This window comes from Megalops cyprinoides, chromosome 6, assembly GCF_013368585.1.
Source record: "Megalops cyprinoides isolate fMegCyp1 chromosome 6, fMegCyp1.pri, whole genome shotgun sequence".
Lineage (NCBI taxonomy): Eukaryota > Metazoa > Chordata > Actinopteri > Elopiformes > Megalopidae > Megalops > Megalops cyprinoides.
Window position 1 is genome coordinate 10,876,380 of NC_050588.1, and position 15,748 is coordinate 10,892,127.

At 42.6% G+C, this 15,748-nt stretch overlaps 1 protein-coding gene across 1 annotated transcript in view; it reads right to left on the reverse strand.

Annotated features, from left to right (window-relative positions):
- LOC118778949 (basement membrane-specific heparan sulfate proteoglycan core protein-like) overlaps positions 1 to 12,017 on the reverse strand; it is a 119,300-nt gene extending 107,283 nt beyond the window's left edge. The window contains exon 1 of the mRNA XM_036530751.1: positions 11,588 to 12,017. Within this exon, the coding sequence (XP_036386644.1) occupies positions 11,588 to 11,662 (75 nt within the window). The 5' untranslated portion in view covers positions 11,663 to 12,017. The remainder of the gene's footprint in view (positions 1 to 11,587) is intronic.
- Positions 12,018 to 15,748: the final 3,731 nt, after the last annotated feature.

The following is a 15,748-nucleotide window of genomic DNA, read 5'->3' on the forward strand; positions in this document are numbered from 1 at the left end:
GCAGACAGAACGCGCATCGACCATCATGTTTAATCGACTCCCGAGCTCCACGTGAAGTCTGACTCCGAAACATCTGCTGTAAAAGGATCTGAAGCGGACCTAGGGCTGTTCTCAGAAAACCTACAACCTGGGAAAATGGTTGTCTCAAAATACCAAGCGCTTACCAATCAACTATCCATCAAGTGTCATCTGAAAAAAAAAAAAAACAAACCTTCAGGAAAGGAAGTCACATGTGAGCTTTAAAGCCTGTTTGGGGACTGCAACAGGGGTGTCTGGAAACCATTTGATAAACATTGTAACACTGCAACAGCTGGAGGGATAACAGTCTACAAAGCCACTGCAACACAGGAAGAATCTAGATTATTTCCTTATCAAAGACCGGTTAGGATTTTGTGCACCCCCTTTATTTCCATTCACAAGAGCACTTGATCCACAGTCCACGGGCCCCCTGATGTGCTTCAAGAAAACCAAGGAGTTGATCACTGAAAAATCAACCTATTTACCTTACAACTATCTTATCTATTTACCTTACAACTATCTTAAAAGTGATGATATAACAGGAGCTTCTGAAGGACACCTTACAGCAAGTTGCATATTTGAAAACATGAAAATGAAGCCCAGGGAAAATGTTTGATTGGGCACAAAAAGCGTATAGTAAGTTAATGACATGACCCTATCAAGATAAATCCTTGGTACGTCCTACAAAGCACTGTGATAGGCTCACAGAGCAAGATGTCACTTAGACGTTCCACCTCGACCAGCCAGCTGTACAGCCTACGCTGTACACAGTTACCACAAACTCCCTATGTGATTACCAGATAGTCGGTGTAGTGCACTTCACACTGAAAGTTCTGTAGCTGCCAATGTTGAAGAAAAAAGTCTTCTGATCTTCTGGCTCCTTATGAACATTCCTGAAGGGGCGTGGTCTAAAATAGAACATCCATAGCTAGCACAGGAACGCAGACAACACCGGAACCTACTGTTACCAACTGGAAGCTCCTGGAACACTGGAGCTGTTTATCTTGTCATAATAAATAGAGTATCTGTGCTATCACTGCCTCTTTCCCATGTGAGGAAAAAACATCCATAAGCAGACTCATAAAACCACAGAGACCTGGAACTTGAATAAATCACGCTTTTGGCTTTCCTGCCTAATAAATCGTTAGTGCAGTAAAACTCTCTTTTTTTGCCTTACGTTGACACATTGCTAGGTCATTTTCATTCCTTTGCTATTTTTTTCGCTCACCTCATCTTCAGCAATCTGTTTAAAAGGTCAACATGGAAACACGTAAAACTGAACAGGCACTGACAGGCTCTAAGTTTGAGATAATGGCACTGCCTCTTAAAACTATTATGAAATGTATCCTACAGCAGTTTACAGTACTTAGATTCAATACAGGCTAGTGATCATTTACTGTATATAATCAAAATGTCATGAATATCAAAATCTATTGATCAGAGTTTGGCAAATGTTGATTTTTTCATCTCTCTGACACTAGTCATGGATACCCATGAATTCAAAGATTTTTAGTTTTACTTTTATGTCTGATGTCTTATGTCTTCTATTTACACCCAAGACCTATGTTACAGCAGTGTATTTTAAGCAAAACAATGGTGTAAAGGTATACATAGATACTTTGGTCTAAAAAACACTCAACATGCCCGCAGCTCTTCAGGAATCGGGTGACACCCCACTGCAGATGCATTGTCACCGTCCTAGACACCCAACCACGACAGTCGCACGTGACATGTGGACACCACCCCGTTCCTCTCCGACAGCCTGCCCCGAAACCTCACGCTCACTCATTTTCCTCTCAGAACAATGACACAGGCCTGCACTTTCAGCTCGTCACACACCAAGGCATTTAACAGGGCCTTCCATCTGAGGGCGGGTGAGCAGCTTGCAGAATGCAGAGTTGTGAGAGAAGATGAGGGCGGTAAGATGATGTCATTTTCCAAGCGAAAGGCATGGACAAATGAAGGCATGTATTTCTAAATCATACACATTTCAGAAAAACTGGAACGATTTGGATGGGTGGCTGAGACTAAGAAGGACCCCTGCTGTAAGCAAGTGCAGAACAGGACATGCACGGAAAGGTGTGAAGGAAACGCTGAGAAAACTTTACTGTAAGGAAGCTGGCTCCCCTGCCCCTCTCTCCAAGATGCCATTCCCCCCCCCCCCCCCCCCCCCCCCCCCCCGGGCGGATGATGAATCAGTCAAGCCTTGTCTTCCAGCGCCCAAAAACATCACACATCCTTGCCCTGAAAAAGTCGCTGCGTGAATCTAGCTGCTTGGACGGGAGACCTCAATTGTTGCGCTGGCCAGAGTGCATTACGTGCAGTATTTGAGTGATTCTTTGCCAAGCATTTCCTAGGGTACATTTTCATCATCTATTTACAGAACTGGATATTTACTGGAGCAATTTATGTCAATATCATTTCTCAAGGCTGTCCTCATAGTACCCAACTTTGGTTGCAGATTGCTCAATACCCTGCCCACTACTGCACTAGCTGTGCAGCTTAAATGCAAGATGCAGACCATGCAGAAGATGTAAGGGTGGGAGGCCAGTCGGTAAAACTGACTGGGCTGACTTTAAAAATAAACAGGACAGGATAATCGCACCTCACAGGTCACTCCTTCTGACAGGAGCAATTTGGCTCCAGCAGGGTGAGATAAGACTCAGTCTGCAATGACTCTTTGCTGTGAATTGTGGGTGGGAGGGGCTACAAGCCTTATCAAAGCCCCATCTCCCTCACCTGGAAGCCCAAACAAGACACAATCTCACTTCCTGTCTGCCAGGTGGGGTGGGGGGTGGGGGGGAGGTGGACACAAGACGGGTGATAGCCTCTCGAGGCTGCCGGTTCTCAAAGGGGAGCTTATGACACGTAAACTCACAGCAGGTTCCCGAGGTCTCATGGGGAATTATCCAGACATCTCATGGGTTTCTGAGGGCCCAGGGGGGTGCAGAGAAGAGGCCTGGTGGCAAAGGGGGGAAGGCTAATAATGAGGCCAGATTTTGCATTTTGCACTGCACTCTACACAGGTGACTGCTGACAAGTGGTAAGTCAACCTAGCCTCAGCTATGTGAAAAATAATTTGAGAAATGTTAAAGCAAATAAACCAACAAGCAGGGAAGAAAGCAAATATGTAAGAAAGTAAGGATGCATGGAAGTAAGTAAAGAGGTGAAAAAAAACTGAGAGATAGGAGGAGGAAGAACAGGAGGAGGAGGTGGCCTGGGGTTTGGCGGCTGCAGTGGGATGGGCCGCCAGATAGCAGCACTTATCAGGCCGAGCACTGAGCTTCACCCGTCAGCTCCACAAAACATACCACTGCCTTCTCTCCCACTGCACCAGATAGCCCCATTGTGCTGCTTTGCAACCTCAGGTGCAACTTTATACACCGTTCTGACAAAGCAGGTCTGCTTCACAATGGAGATCAGCCTGACAGCGATAAGCGTCTGAGGGAGAGGAGCCGAGGCCTGTGTGAAACCTTTCCAAGTTGTCTTTTTTTTTTCCACTAGCAAGGTAAGCGGGTGCGCTGCGGCTGCGCGGAAAGCTATCCCAGCGAACGCCGCCGAGAGTCGCATTACCAGCCGTCAGGACGGCTGCCGCTTCTGCCCTCACGGTGAAGAACAATTACCCAAGGGCGACAAAATTCCTTTCGCCTGCCTGCCTTTCTGAAAGTCAATGGTTTAATAACAGCCCAGGAGAGCTCTCCGCTTATTGGAAGGGGGGAGGAAAAATTATGTTTCTTTATCCGGGAGCATGCTGAAACCTGCATGTAAGACTGACTGAGCTTTGAGGGAAAAGGGCATATGCTAAGATTCAATTTTGTCATCACCGCTGTTGGGCTGCCAGAGACAGTGAGATGAATGGCTGACCTAAGTGCCCGAAAATGGCCGGGGTGAACTTGGCTGAAGCCGCACCAGCAAAGGGAGCAAAGGAGCCCTCCCCCCACAGAGGGGCATCCTCGCTTCTGCCTCCAGTGAACCACAAGGCAGGCGCGGAAAATCGGCACGCGTGACTCATTGTAAATCCTGTTCCCCGTCTCCCTGTATATAAATCAAGACGCAGCGCAGCACAGAGTTAATTTTTTACTTACAGTACAGAGTTTTCTTTCTTCAGAATGCAGCTGAAGATTTGTGGCATTTACCGGCGTGACCTGGTTGCTTTTAGTTAAAGAGGTAACTGGTAAAAGTTATAGGGTATGGGGTGGCAGTGTAGCATAGTGGTTAAGGAGCAGGACTCACAACCAAAAGGTTGCAGGTTTGATTCCCCATGAGAGCGCTGCTGCTGTACCCTTGGGCAAGGTACTTAACCCACAACTGCCTCAGTAAATATCCAGCTGTATAAACGGACAACATTGTAAAACCCTGTAATTCATGTAAGTCGCTCTGGATAAATACCAGTCCAACTAAATACCAATAATGTAATGTAATGGTCATCCCAACTGAGCACAAAGACAGAGGCAAGAAAACTCCAGCAGGCTATAACTGTCTTTTCTGACCTATGCAGATGTACGCAAGTCAGTTTGTTTGTGTGGCAATAAAGCAGGAGTTCTCTGACAGCAACCTACAGGGTGGACTCAGCCTGAAAAGAAATATCCCGGTTCAGCATACCAATGCAGCTCGGGCTGGGGCCTAGCAACAGCCCGTCACAATTTTTTCACCATCTTAACCTTACGACCTCCTGCGTGACCCCGCCGTGACCTGGCTCGTTTTCCGACGCCCAGAAAAGACACATTGCAGTAAAAGAGGACGAAGGTCAAAGCAATAAAAAAACAAAAAACTTGACAGTTTCTTATTTCACGTGAAGGATCAATGGAGAGGCCTTTCTGCTCCACAAGTAAATGTGCCTTGACTTTTGACTTGCGATGCATATCCATATCAACTCATCTGTTTGACTTGATCCAAACCAAGAGGCACTTAATATGTGGTGTTTAGAGCAAATTAAAAAGAATATGCTTTCAAACTCCCACACAGGCCAGCCAAGAGAGGTTTTCCAAAGTTGAGTTTATTGGATAAATTTGCTACGTTATTGTGTAGATAGATTTAAACTCCACAACACAACTGTTGAAACCCATGCTCTCATTTTTTTCAATCACAGAATACTTATTGAGTATAACTTACATTTATTTGTATTTTAAATGACACAGTTCAGGTAACATGCTTGAGTGTTCAAGCAGGTCCAGCTTGTTCAAACAGAAGCCTATACTTGGAATCTGTGCCCGAGCTAGAACAGCACCTTTTCGCTCAAACCGCGTAATCAAACCTCAGTGTTTCCTTTCTCAGGTGGCTGAGGTTCTGTAACTTATGGGCGGTTTGATCAACAAAGGGAGTCCCAGACAGGTAGCTCTGATTTTCCTCAAGGCCTCCTGATGTGTAAAGCCAGGCCGTGTGGGTACATGCATATGCGCATGTAAACGTGTGTGTGTGTGTATGTGTGTGTGTGTCTGGCAAAGCAACCCATCGTGTCTGCACATGCAGCGCGCCCAGCCAGCAGAGCCGCAGATGTGTTTAGACTCCGGCCCATCTGTCGCGGGCGCTGAATGAAAGTGTGGAGTGGTGAAACGGATCTCGGACATACCGGTGGGCCACGACCCTACTCTCTCCTGGAGGCAGGGAAAAGCCGGGACAGAGGGCCGAAAAGCCGATGCACAGAGCTTGGTGCACCAACAAAATTGGGTTGTGATGAGAGGGAACAGGAAAGGAAGAAGTGAACCTGAACAGCTTTTTTTTTTACTGTGGAACCATGAATACAGAAGAATGTGGGATGATTGAATATCGTATGCATTTTTTAATGTATCAAAATATCTGCTGACAGAGGGTAACACCACACCAGGTGCTGACATATCACTCCAATAGTCATTCAGTGAGTCAGAGCATTAATATGGTACTATTTCCACCTAATGATCACTTATACAAGCACACAGGCTGACACAAGCCTCTAGACCAACTCAGTATGGCTGGAATTATAACACTAAATATATTATTTTGGATGTAGGCTAAAACTGAGAGCCAGATGCATTTGTTTTTCTTATTCAGTTATGGAAGATATAAAGGACAATTTCACTGGAAATCTCTAATTCATTCTGCTTTACCTTACAGCAGCCTGCAGCAGACATATTGAAAAACAAGCTACCAGTTTAACCAATGAGCATTTTCTATTACCTTGTATACTTTTTTTCACATTCTGACATCACTGCAGACACGTCCTTTCTAAACCTCTCAAAAAATATATAAAGTTTTTTTCACTTTTAATATGCACCTTTAAAACATCTACCAGTGCCCTACATCCTGACTCAATGTAACAGTTGAGATTAGCAAGTTTCTCCTAGGAGATAACAGCCCAGGCTATTGCATCCAGAACACACTAGACTCCTGTGATCTGCTCCTGCTTCCTCTTTGAGCATTTGTGCAGTTGTGCACTGTCCTGAAGGCTTCAGGGAGTCACTATTTGCTTTCCTCCCGTTGGGCCTCAAGCCCTGGGCCTTGACCTGAGCCACCCATTTGCCTTGCTGTGTCATTCTACAGCAGGGTTATGAATTAGTCTGGCTGGGAGGGGACAGTGAAAATCTGAACAGACAGGTTGAGAAACTGACACAGGATGTAGGAGTAGACTGAGTTTGGAGGGAAGCAAAAATTATTTTTTTCCAGCAAGGATAACCCGCTGAAAGAAGGCTGATGTTATACTCAATGACAACTACTGTGCACAAACCACACATTGTACATTTTCATTGATCAGAATGGCTGATCGACAGGGGTTCGTAGTTTCCAGATTCAATCTAATTAAATTGAATGGTTGATCCTGAGCACAAGTTCTACCATAGACCAGAGGAGGAGGAGGGTCAGGTTATGGGCTCAAAGGAGGAGGTTGATATACCCAAAATGTGCGTGTGGTTGCAAATTGTACATAAATCGCAAATAGTACATATTTTCCATTTCATATTACAAAACATGCACAATATGAGTTTTTAGTTTTCTTTGAGTTTCATATCAAACTGTAGCACGTGCCTCCCTTGTGTCTCTAACTACAATTAGCACTGAACGAAGAATTCACAGACAAGATATAAATGAGCTCAGAACAGACACAAGCAAGGCAACCACCTGACTTCAACATTGCACTCAATATAGTACCGAGGTGTCACAGTGTCGCTCAGACAATGACCTCATTGGTTACTTAATATATGCTGCAAAGCCTTTAAAATATTTGGGAGAGGGGCACTAAATTGAGGCAGTGCATGAGCTTGGAAACAAAATGACAGATTGTGTTTCACAAAAAAAGGTTGGCAGTGCTGTGACAATGACAAAGAGAGCAGAAACACAAGCCTCCTTGATGCACTGCCCCCCCCCCCCCCCCCCCCCCCATCATGAAATCCTCCATGGAGTGTAGCCTGTGGTGGACCATCCAGGGAAGAGTGCATGCCTCACCTCTACATTAGCACATGCAGGGAAGCTGCAGCAGGGCTCATAACTGAAATGCTGCCAGCTTGATTTCCTGTTGCACCCTTTGGGCGTGATGCTTGAAATAAATTGATTCGATAAAAATCTGTTGTATAGTGTAAATAGACAACATGCAGAAATGGCAAGCTATGCATGTATGTTATGGATGTTCCCTCCCAACCACTGTGCTCTGCTACTGAATGGCATCTGGTGGTCCCATCACATCGCAGCACAAAATCAATATCCAGAACTGAATCTGAAATGAATCGCACTCACCTGAATCACTACCACCTAAAGCAATACCTATATACCTAACTTGTACCTTGTCTGGCCCACCATTGAAACTTGGTCATGCAGCACTTTTAATATTGTGACTCTGTGTATGGCTTTCACTTGTGTTGTACTCTGCCTCACTTTTAGGTTGCTTTGGATAAAAGTGTCTGCCAAATGAATAAATGTCAATGTAATGCAAGCTACCCTGATTAAGAGTATCTGCTCCACAAATATAATGAAATAACAACAACAGGCCCAGTTATCAACCCAAACCACAGCCTCTGTGCTAGAAACCATGAAACAAGTTAACAAAATGCTTCGGTTAGTCTTTCTAGTGAATAGTAGTGCTGTGAAGCAGTGGTTAGGGCACAAAATTGGTGAGCACTGAGACATGAATTGTAACTCTGGTCTGGGCATCTCTGTGAAGATAGCAGGTAAATTATTTTCCCCAACTTGAATACATGCATTGGGGTCCATGGTTCAGGTATGACTAAATACACTAACTACGTTATGGTATATTGAGAGGCAAATGCCTAATACTCATAAACATATCAATCTGTACCACATAGCTCCATGGTTAGAAGCCAAAGATACATTTGTAATCCTTACATTCTATAATACAGATCTGCATGTCTTTGCTGAGACACACCCAGGCAAACAGTTGAATGCCGCAAATAAAAGTATTGAGACAAAACACTTGAACAATATTTTTTGTCAATTTAAATGATAAATATAAGAACTGGATGCTCATTAATGTGAGTTCTGTAATTAAAGGAATAACCACTAATTAGCAAAACAATGACATGACCATTGCAGGCAACTATTCATTCTTTTTTATTGGTTTGCTACTTGGAAACAAAGTGCTACTGTTAGTGTTTTGTTACAGGGTAGATTGATACCACAAATTAACATTCTAAACTAATTATCAATTGAAAGAAGGGAGAGATCCGCCCTTTCACTCTTTCAGACCAAAAGCTCAAAAACTCAAATTGCTCACACTTCCATGTAATTCCATTGTGATACGGACATGATGACCCTCTTAGGTAATAAGCTGTGCCTTATTGCAGGAACCTTGTAAAACTATGAGCTCAAACCAAATCAGTTACCAGCCTTCACATTACTTGTGTGCTATCTATGAAAAGTAAATACAAAGACAATGAGCCTTTCAAAGGTGTTATATCTGAAAATCTAGTGATGAGAGGGAACATAAGAGTGTCCATTCAAGTTTCAGGCTTTTATTTCAAAAGGTACATTGTAGGGTTTAAAATGTAAGTGAATGACATGTATTGTCTTTAACAACAGTTGCTAACGAGTGGGCCACGGGACACAAGGTGAAGCACAGCTCTACTCTCATCATGCACATCAGCTAATAAAATATGAGTGGAGAAAAACCTGTGTGGCAAGACTGCTTCAGCAAGTACACAAAGGAGCTTTAAGGGCAAGGGGGACAGGTCTCCCACCTGAGAGGTCAAACGTGTCATGTCAGGGAGATTTGTTGCCTGTTGTTTGTTCACTGCTGGCGTACATTGAATAAGCACCCCCCCCCACCACCACCACCACCACCACCAACATCCAGTCCAAGCACTTTAAATTTACGGTCCTGACAGCTAATGTGAATGGTAGTGTCATCAGCTCTTCGTTCACGACAGCTATATTTTGACAGAAAAAAGTTCTGAATCTGGCACAATGTAGCCAAAATTTACACAAAGTTATAGTTGTTTTCCCTTCCCTCTATTTGCATTACATTTTGCATAGCATTTTGGTACCACCATTTCCATGACAAACAAGTGGTACAGATATTCGAGAACACTAAGGTAATGGGCTTTTTTCTCAGTTTCTTCAACTGCTGTCCTGACGTCATGTTTCAAAAATAAAGGATATTTACAAAAGAATTGAAAATTTGTGAATGTAAAATCTCAACCTGTATCTAGAGCCATCTCTGTGTATAAATCACAATATTTAAATGAAGTTATTATTCAGTAGCTGAACAGGTGAAAGACAAAGATCATACAAAAAAACGATTCAAATTTCTTGTGAAAGAAATGTTGACATACTATTTAAAAGTGCAATTGACACCCCAAGGCAAACAACTATAAAATTAATATAAAATTATCAGCAAGTTAAATTGCTTCCGCGTCACTCAATCATCACGTTTCCATTTAAGAATATAGGTGGTGGTGGTGGTATGCTCTCACGTAAAGAGCATATTGTTATCACGACTTACACAGATACTTACAGCTATGTTTATAGCTGGAGTGAGCTTTTGTCTACAAGTCTAATAGAGGGTAAAAGGTATTTAATATATCAAAAAGTGAGACAACATCTTGCTTTCACGATCAATTACAGTATTTGTGACAATGTCTTACATTCAACTCAGTCACATCATCGACAGGGCATTACACATTCATATCGCAAATATCAGTGCTATCTTTTTATGTTTTACATAGTTTTCTTTCTCAGATCAAGGACCGTTATTTGTCATTTATCCAAGACGCATGCTAATAAGTCTTGATTTAATTTTTCAATAAAGTAATCTAATTTATTTCTGGACACCAATTACGTATCTGGCGTTCACTTTAATTGATCAAAGCAATTCGGTGAAAGTTGTTTATTGAGTCCATTGCTTAACATAATGAACTATCAAGAATTTACCACTAAAAAGTTTATGTCTCATCTAAATTTATATTTTATAATCTATAATCTCACATGAAATCTAAAAACATCAGATTTTCTTCAATTGCAGGACAATCGCGGATAGCTTGGAGATTAATACAGCCATTATTTAAATGGCTTTATATCGCGCAAAATGTCTATAAACGAGGGATTATACAGTAGGAAGCATGGCGCTGTGAAATAAGAATTATCACGACGTGAACTATTTTCATTGTTTTCGTAGCCTACAGGCACACTTGTCGGAACTTGCAGAGGTGTATAAACGCTTCATTGCCAGAAAAAAATCGACAGGTAATTGTCTCTCCAAACTTTTGGACCACTCTCTGAAATCGTCTTTTTTTTTAACACGTGTGGACACCAGTCCAAACGCTCCATAAATAACGTGGCGCAGTAGTGAAGAGAGCTTAAGTCAAGAAAATGCCAATGTCTCATTCGTACAATTGGCAAGCGTCCCTTCTTCTGCTAAAAATCAACCTGGAAAGGTTCAGTAATCAGCGACCATTTATGCGGCTTTATGTACACCTGCGCTGAGTAAAAAAAACCTAAATCGGGGAATCAAAGACAGCTATTTGCCTGTATTTCTAATGTAAAACCATGAATCCTTCAATTGGGACAGGGCGTAAAACGTTACACGCGACAGATACCGAAGCATGCATCCTACAGTCGCAGATATTTTGCATAAACTTGATAGTAAGATGCGTTCCGATCATGGGTTCAAAACTAAAGACCGACCGACCATTCATGGAGCCTAAAATACCACAGTGTTTAAGTTTGCCTTCAAAATGCAGCTGATACTGATAAGTTGTGGAAAAGGAATGCTTGTTTCTGGGAATAAAATTAGATCAGCAACAGTCCACACTAGCGACACCGTTGAAAACGGAATGTGTTTTAATATCCCAACGTGGATTTATTCACGAGACAGCATGTTGCTGTATCATTGAGCGTCCCACAATGTTTCCAGTAGAGTGCAGTGTCTTGGATCAAACACCTACTGATACTCCTAACTTCCTTTGAAAGAAAACTATGTACTTTAAGTGCATCTTTCTGTTCGCACCTACTGTACCAGGAGCGCCACAGACACACTGATAGGTTCAGTATAGTGTGACTGTGCATTGGTGTAGCATTATTGAGAAGTAACAGCGACTGTCATATTCAGACAACGTTTACCAAAAAATAAAATAAAGAAATGCTCACTTACATGTATCAGACGCAAGGTTAAAACGAAAGAGATGATAAGTCCGGAGACTCTATGTCGAACTATCCGCGTCTCCATTCTTTTCCCAACCCAGCACAGAATTCACGCGCTGGGTGAAAAAAAGAATGACAAAAATCAGTGTCTCTCGCTTATGATCACTCGGCAAGTAATTTCGTGCACTTTTTTTGCACTTTCTGATGGTGCAAGCCCGCAGTTGTCTATTCGCCCAGCGCCCGACGAGGACTTCATCAACGTCGCACAGGTCTCTTGGCAGCCTAGCTACAAGAAAAGAAAACACTATTTTATGAATAAAAGCCTGTTTAAAAAGAAATCCTTTCTTCGCGTAAACCCGCTTTCACCTCCACTCCGACACTACATTGTCAGAGTCGTTGAAACTCCAAATCCATCGGGATACTCGAATCACTGCCCAAAGTAAAAAGCGGAATGGAATTCGGTTATCTCTGGGAGTGCTCCTACAGAGACCTGCAACTCCCTCAATGGGAGAAACGAGACGTCACCCATACAGCTCCCGATGTTGCAAAGTTTTTTCCTCTCTTCATCATTATGGCTGTTCATCATTGTTCTGCGCAATACCTCTAGCACATGGTTACGTGGTGGTGTGGGGTTTAAGCATATACAGTTCTGTGACTGTGAGTGTGAACCACAGTTGCTTTTTTCCCCGCACAATAGACGTTTGTGACCCAAATGTTGCATGTATGAAAAATGGGTGGTTAAACATGCCACGCAGCTTTTACATATTTAATTTTGCTCGTACAAATGTGTATGATTGATTAATATGAACAGATGAACATGAAAAATGCTAAACCCTTCAAGGTGTGCTATATTATGTGTAAAGGGGTTAGTTTCAACGAAAAATCTGCATACCTGATGCAGCCTAAAATATGTTTAGCAACTAATTTAAATTTTGAAAATCATACTGTTAGGCTTACATCATGTTGTTGTTAAGATCATACCAGTTAGTCTTGTTACACTGAGACCCAGTTCACCAGAAAACGGGTAAGATATATGACATTGCAGAAGTGCCAATACAGTTAGCTGTTTTCCAAATGTAATCCAGAATCAGACGTAGCCCTTTCTAAGATTGCTGTTATTGGTGTTACACTTTATTATACATGGGTCTTCAGTTGTGCAGGGACAGAACTTGCTTTTATGGAAGATGACTTACATAGCTTGACTTTCAAATACACTTCTGTGGGCTACCGACATAATTATAAATTCCCTAACTGATTGTTTATAGACATTAGCGGCCTCTGCTGGTCACAAGTAAGAGCTTCAGAGGTGACCAGAGTGTTTCTCTGCAGCACAGTATACTGGCAAATAATACAAGAGGCCAACACTGTCATTTTATGTCTTTGTACACAGTAATTAGCACTTAGTGAATTTGTGTGAAAGTAGCGTTTTAATGTCAGACATAACCAGCTTTTGTGAAAGAGTATCCACAATTCCTTTAGACTTTAGAAATCCACTGAAACTGGGCTGTTAGCGGGAACACAGACACAAGGTCCGCTAATTATCCAGTGTGCCATAAGTAAATATACTGTGTCATTAAACAAAAAAACAAAAACACTTTTTTATATTTACAGGGGTAATTAAGGCATTTGAGGTGATGATATTTGTTTTCATGTATTTTGTTTTTATGTATATGCATGCTAAAGGTTTTGATACATAGTGTGGTTAGTTTCAATCTTGTGAGACATGCAGGGCAACAGTATCTGGATCTTGGCCATATGGGCCCATGACATAATATCTTCACTTCCCTGCACACATAACTCCATTCTGACCTTGGCATGTCCTATCTCTCAGGTCTGGGCCTTTGTTAAAGAGATAGTGTCACTTTAAATCATACACATGCATGCACACAGGCATGCACACACGCACGCACACACACACACACACACACACACACACACACACACACACACACACACACACACACACACACACACACACACACACACACTCATGCCCTTGTGCCCACAGCTTTGCTCTGGGCCCCAATGTTTTCTGTGTGGATGAATCTGTGAGTCTGTCTTTGTAAGCCTTTTCCCCACACAGACATTCTTACTGAGACACAGTCATAGCAACACAATGCACTGCAAAGCTAAATACATATTTTTGCTTTTTTGATGTCCTAAAATGGCCACAAGCTGAAGTCACTATGCACAAAGACGTATTATGAGAAATTCTGTCAACACATGCCACTGAATTTAATTCAGCCTTTATTAGGGGCATTTTCCACATAGCATAGATATTTCATTTCATTACCATCCCACACATTTAAATTTAATGGCTTCCAAGGCAGGAGTGCAAACCAAAACCATATCAGAAGGGACATGTCTGCTGAATACAGTGAGCTGCAATAAATCAAATATATCTTAAAATATAACTTCATTTGTATTTGCCTCACTCCTTGTTCATCATTGTAAAAAAGTATCTTTATATTTTGCAGTCTGAGTCTGTTTCGTGCCAGACCTTCTCAGCTAACTCATGTATTCTGTACATACATACACTTTCACATTCAACATACATACATTGCACAGTATACCTTGTAACCAAATAATTATGTCACTACACTGCTATAGCAATGTGGCAGAAACCTGATAGGATACCTATTTAGTTTTGTCATTTCAGATAAACTAACGTAATTAAAATGCGATTAGACGGAGCCAAACAGAAATTGTATTGTTATCAGTAAAAGTTGTGCTCAGGTGTGATTTCCAAAATGTTTATTGCTCCATTTGTACCATGTAGTACAGCTTTATTCAAGACATCACCTGCAGGCAGCAGCATTCCACTTCTTCTCCTGAAGAGCAAGATTTATCTGCTCCGGTCAGTACAGGGGAACAAGCTTAAAGCCCGAATGCCAGAGGCTTTCCAGTTTCCCAAATATTATCAACAATTTCAGAAAGGAGGTCTGTGAGGTGATTTTGACAAAGGCTGCTTTATCCTGTAACCGATTGGAGCGCCTACATATTCACATCAAAGAGAGAGGAAATTGGACGCTATCAGATCGCCAGCACCCGGAGGGGTGGGGGGGGGGGGGGGGCACAACCAAAGGATATGTAGTGATCACCCACCCACCAGCCTCCAACTGGGGGCTGTCTGGAGATCCACTTGTGCTTCTGTCAGCGTGTCCAGATGCATGCGTCACTAGGAGGATGCAGTTCCTGCACAGAGACACTGATTTTATGGTATGTGGATTAGCTGATATAATGCACTTGGTGAGCAAGGCGAGCTGCCCCAATCACCTAAAGGGCAGGGTATCGGTGAAAATAAACTAACAAGCAAATAAAAATGAGCATGGTGCACTCACTGTGATCTGAGGGGGCCAGACTGTGAAATTAAACCGCACACATTTATGACAAAAGACGCACTGAATGCTATATCATCTGGAGAGGCAGATAGTAGGTACCAAAGACAGGACTGATGCATCCAGAAGATAACAAATGTTAGAAATCTTCATAGTTGCTGCTTTAAACTGATGCCTGTGAACAGGGAGTACATCAGCTATCTGTGCCCACTGGGTCACGTAGATAATGGACTCACTCATGCTGAGTCCTGCTGCAATCTCATCATTTTACTCTCATAGCATTTTACTTTCTACAGCCTCATGTATTTTGTGTCATAGCACTAATGTCACGAGTGTGGTCAGAGAGCCCTGTGAACCTGCAAACTTCACAACAGCGTAACTTCCAGGACAGAGCCAAGATTCAACAACTCATTTCATGTAACTTCAAAACCCTGGGCTCCTTGTGTGAGCAGGCTCATCATTAGCATTTTGTCCTGACTCCATGGGGTGATGTTGCCATCGCTGGCAGGTTCACATGCACACTGAGCTTTCCTGCACTTTGTGTTGGGGCAAACAGATCAGGCCAAATCCACAGTCCCTCTCCAGGCTTTCCTGTGCACAAGCTCTGCCGGGCACAGCAGAAATGGTTTCATATAAACAAGGTTAACTTGGCTCTTTTGAAGTGACCACTGGGGTGGCAGCACAGTGCCTACAGAGGGTTGTTGGCTCATTCCCTGGGCAGGACATTTCTCGTGTACCTTTCAACAAAGGCTGAATGGCTTTGATAGATAGTCCAGCAGTACAGATGAATAAATTGTGAGCTATGTCCCTCACCCTGAACACCCTGAACTGCC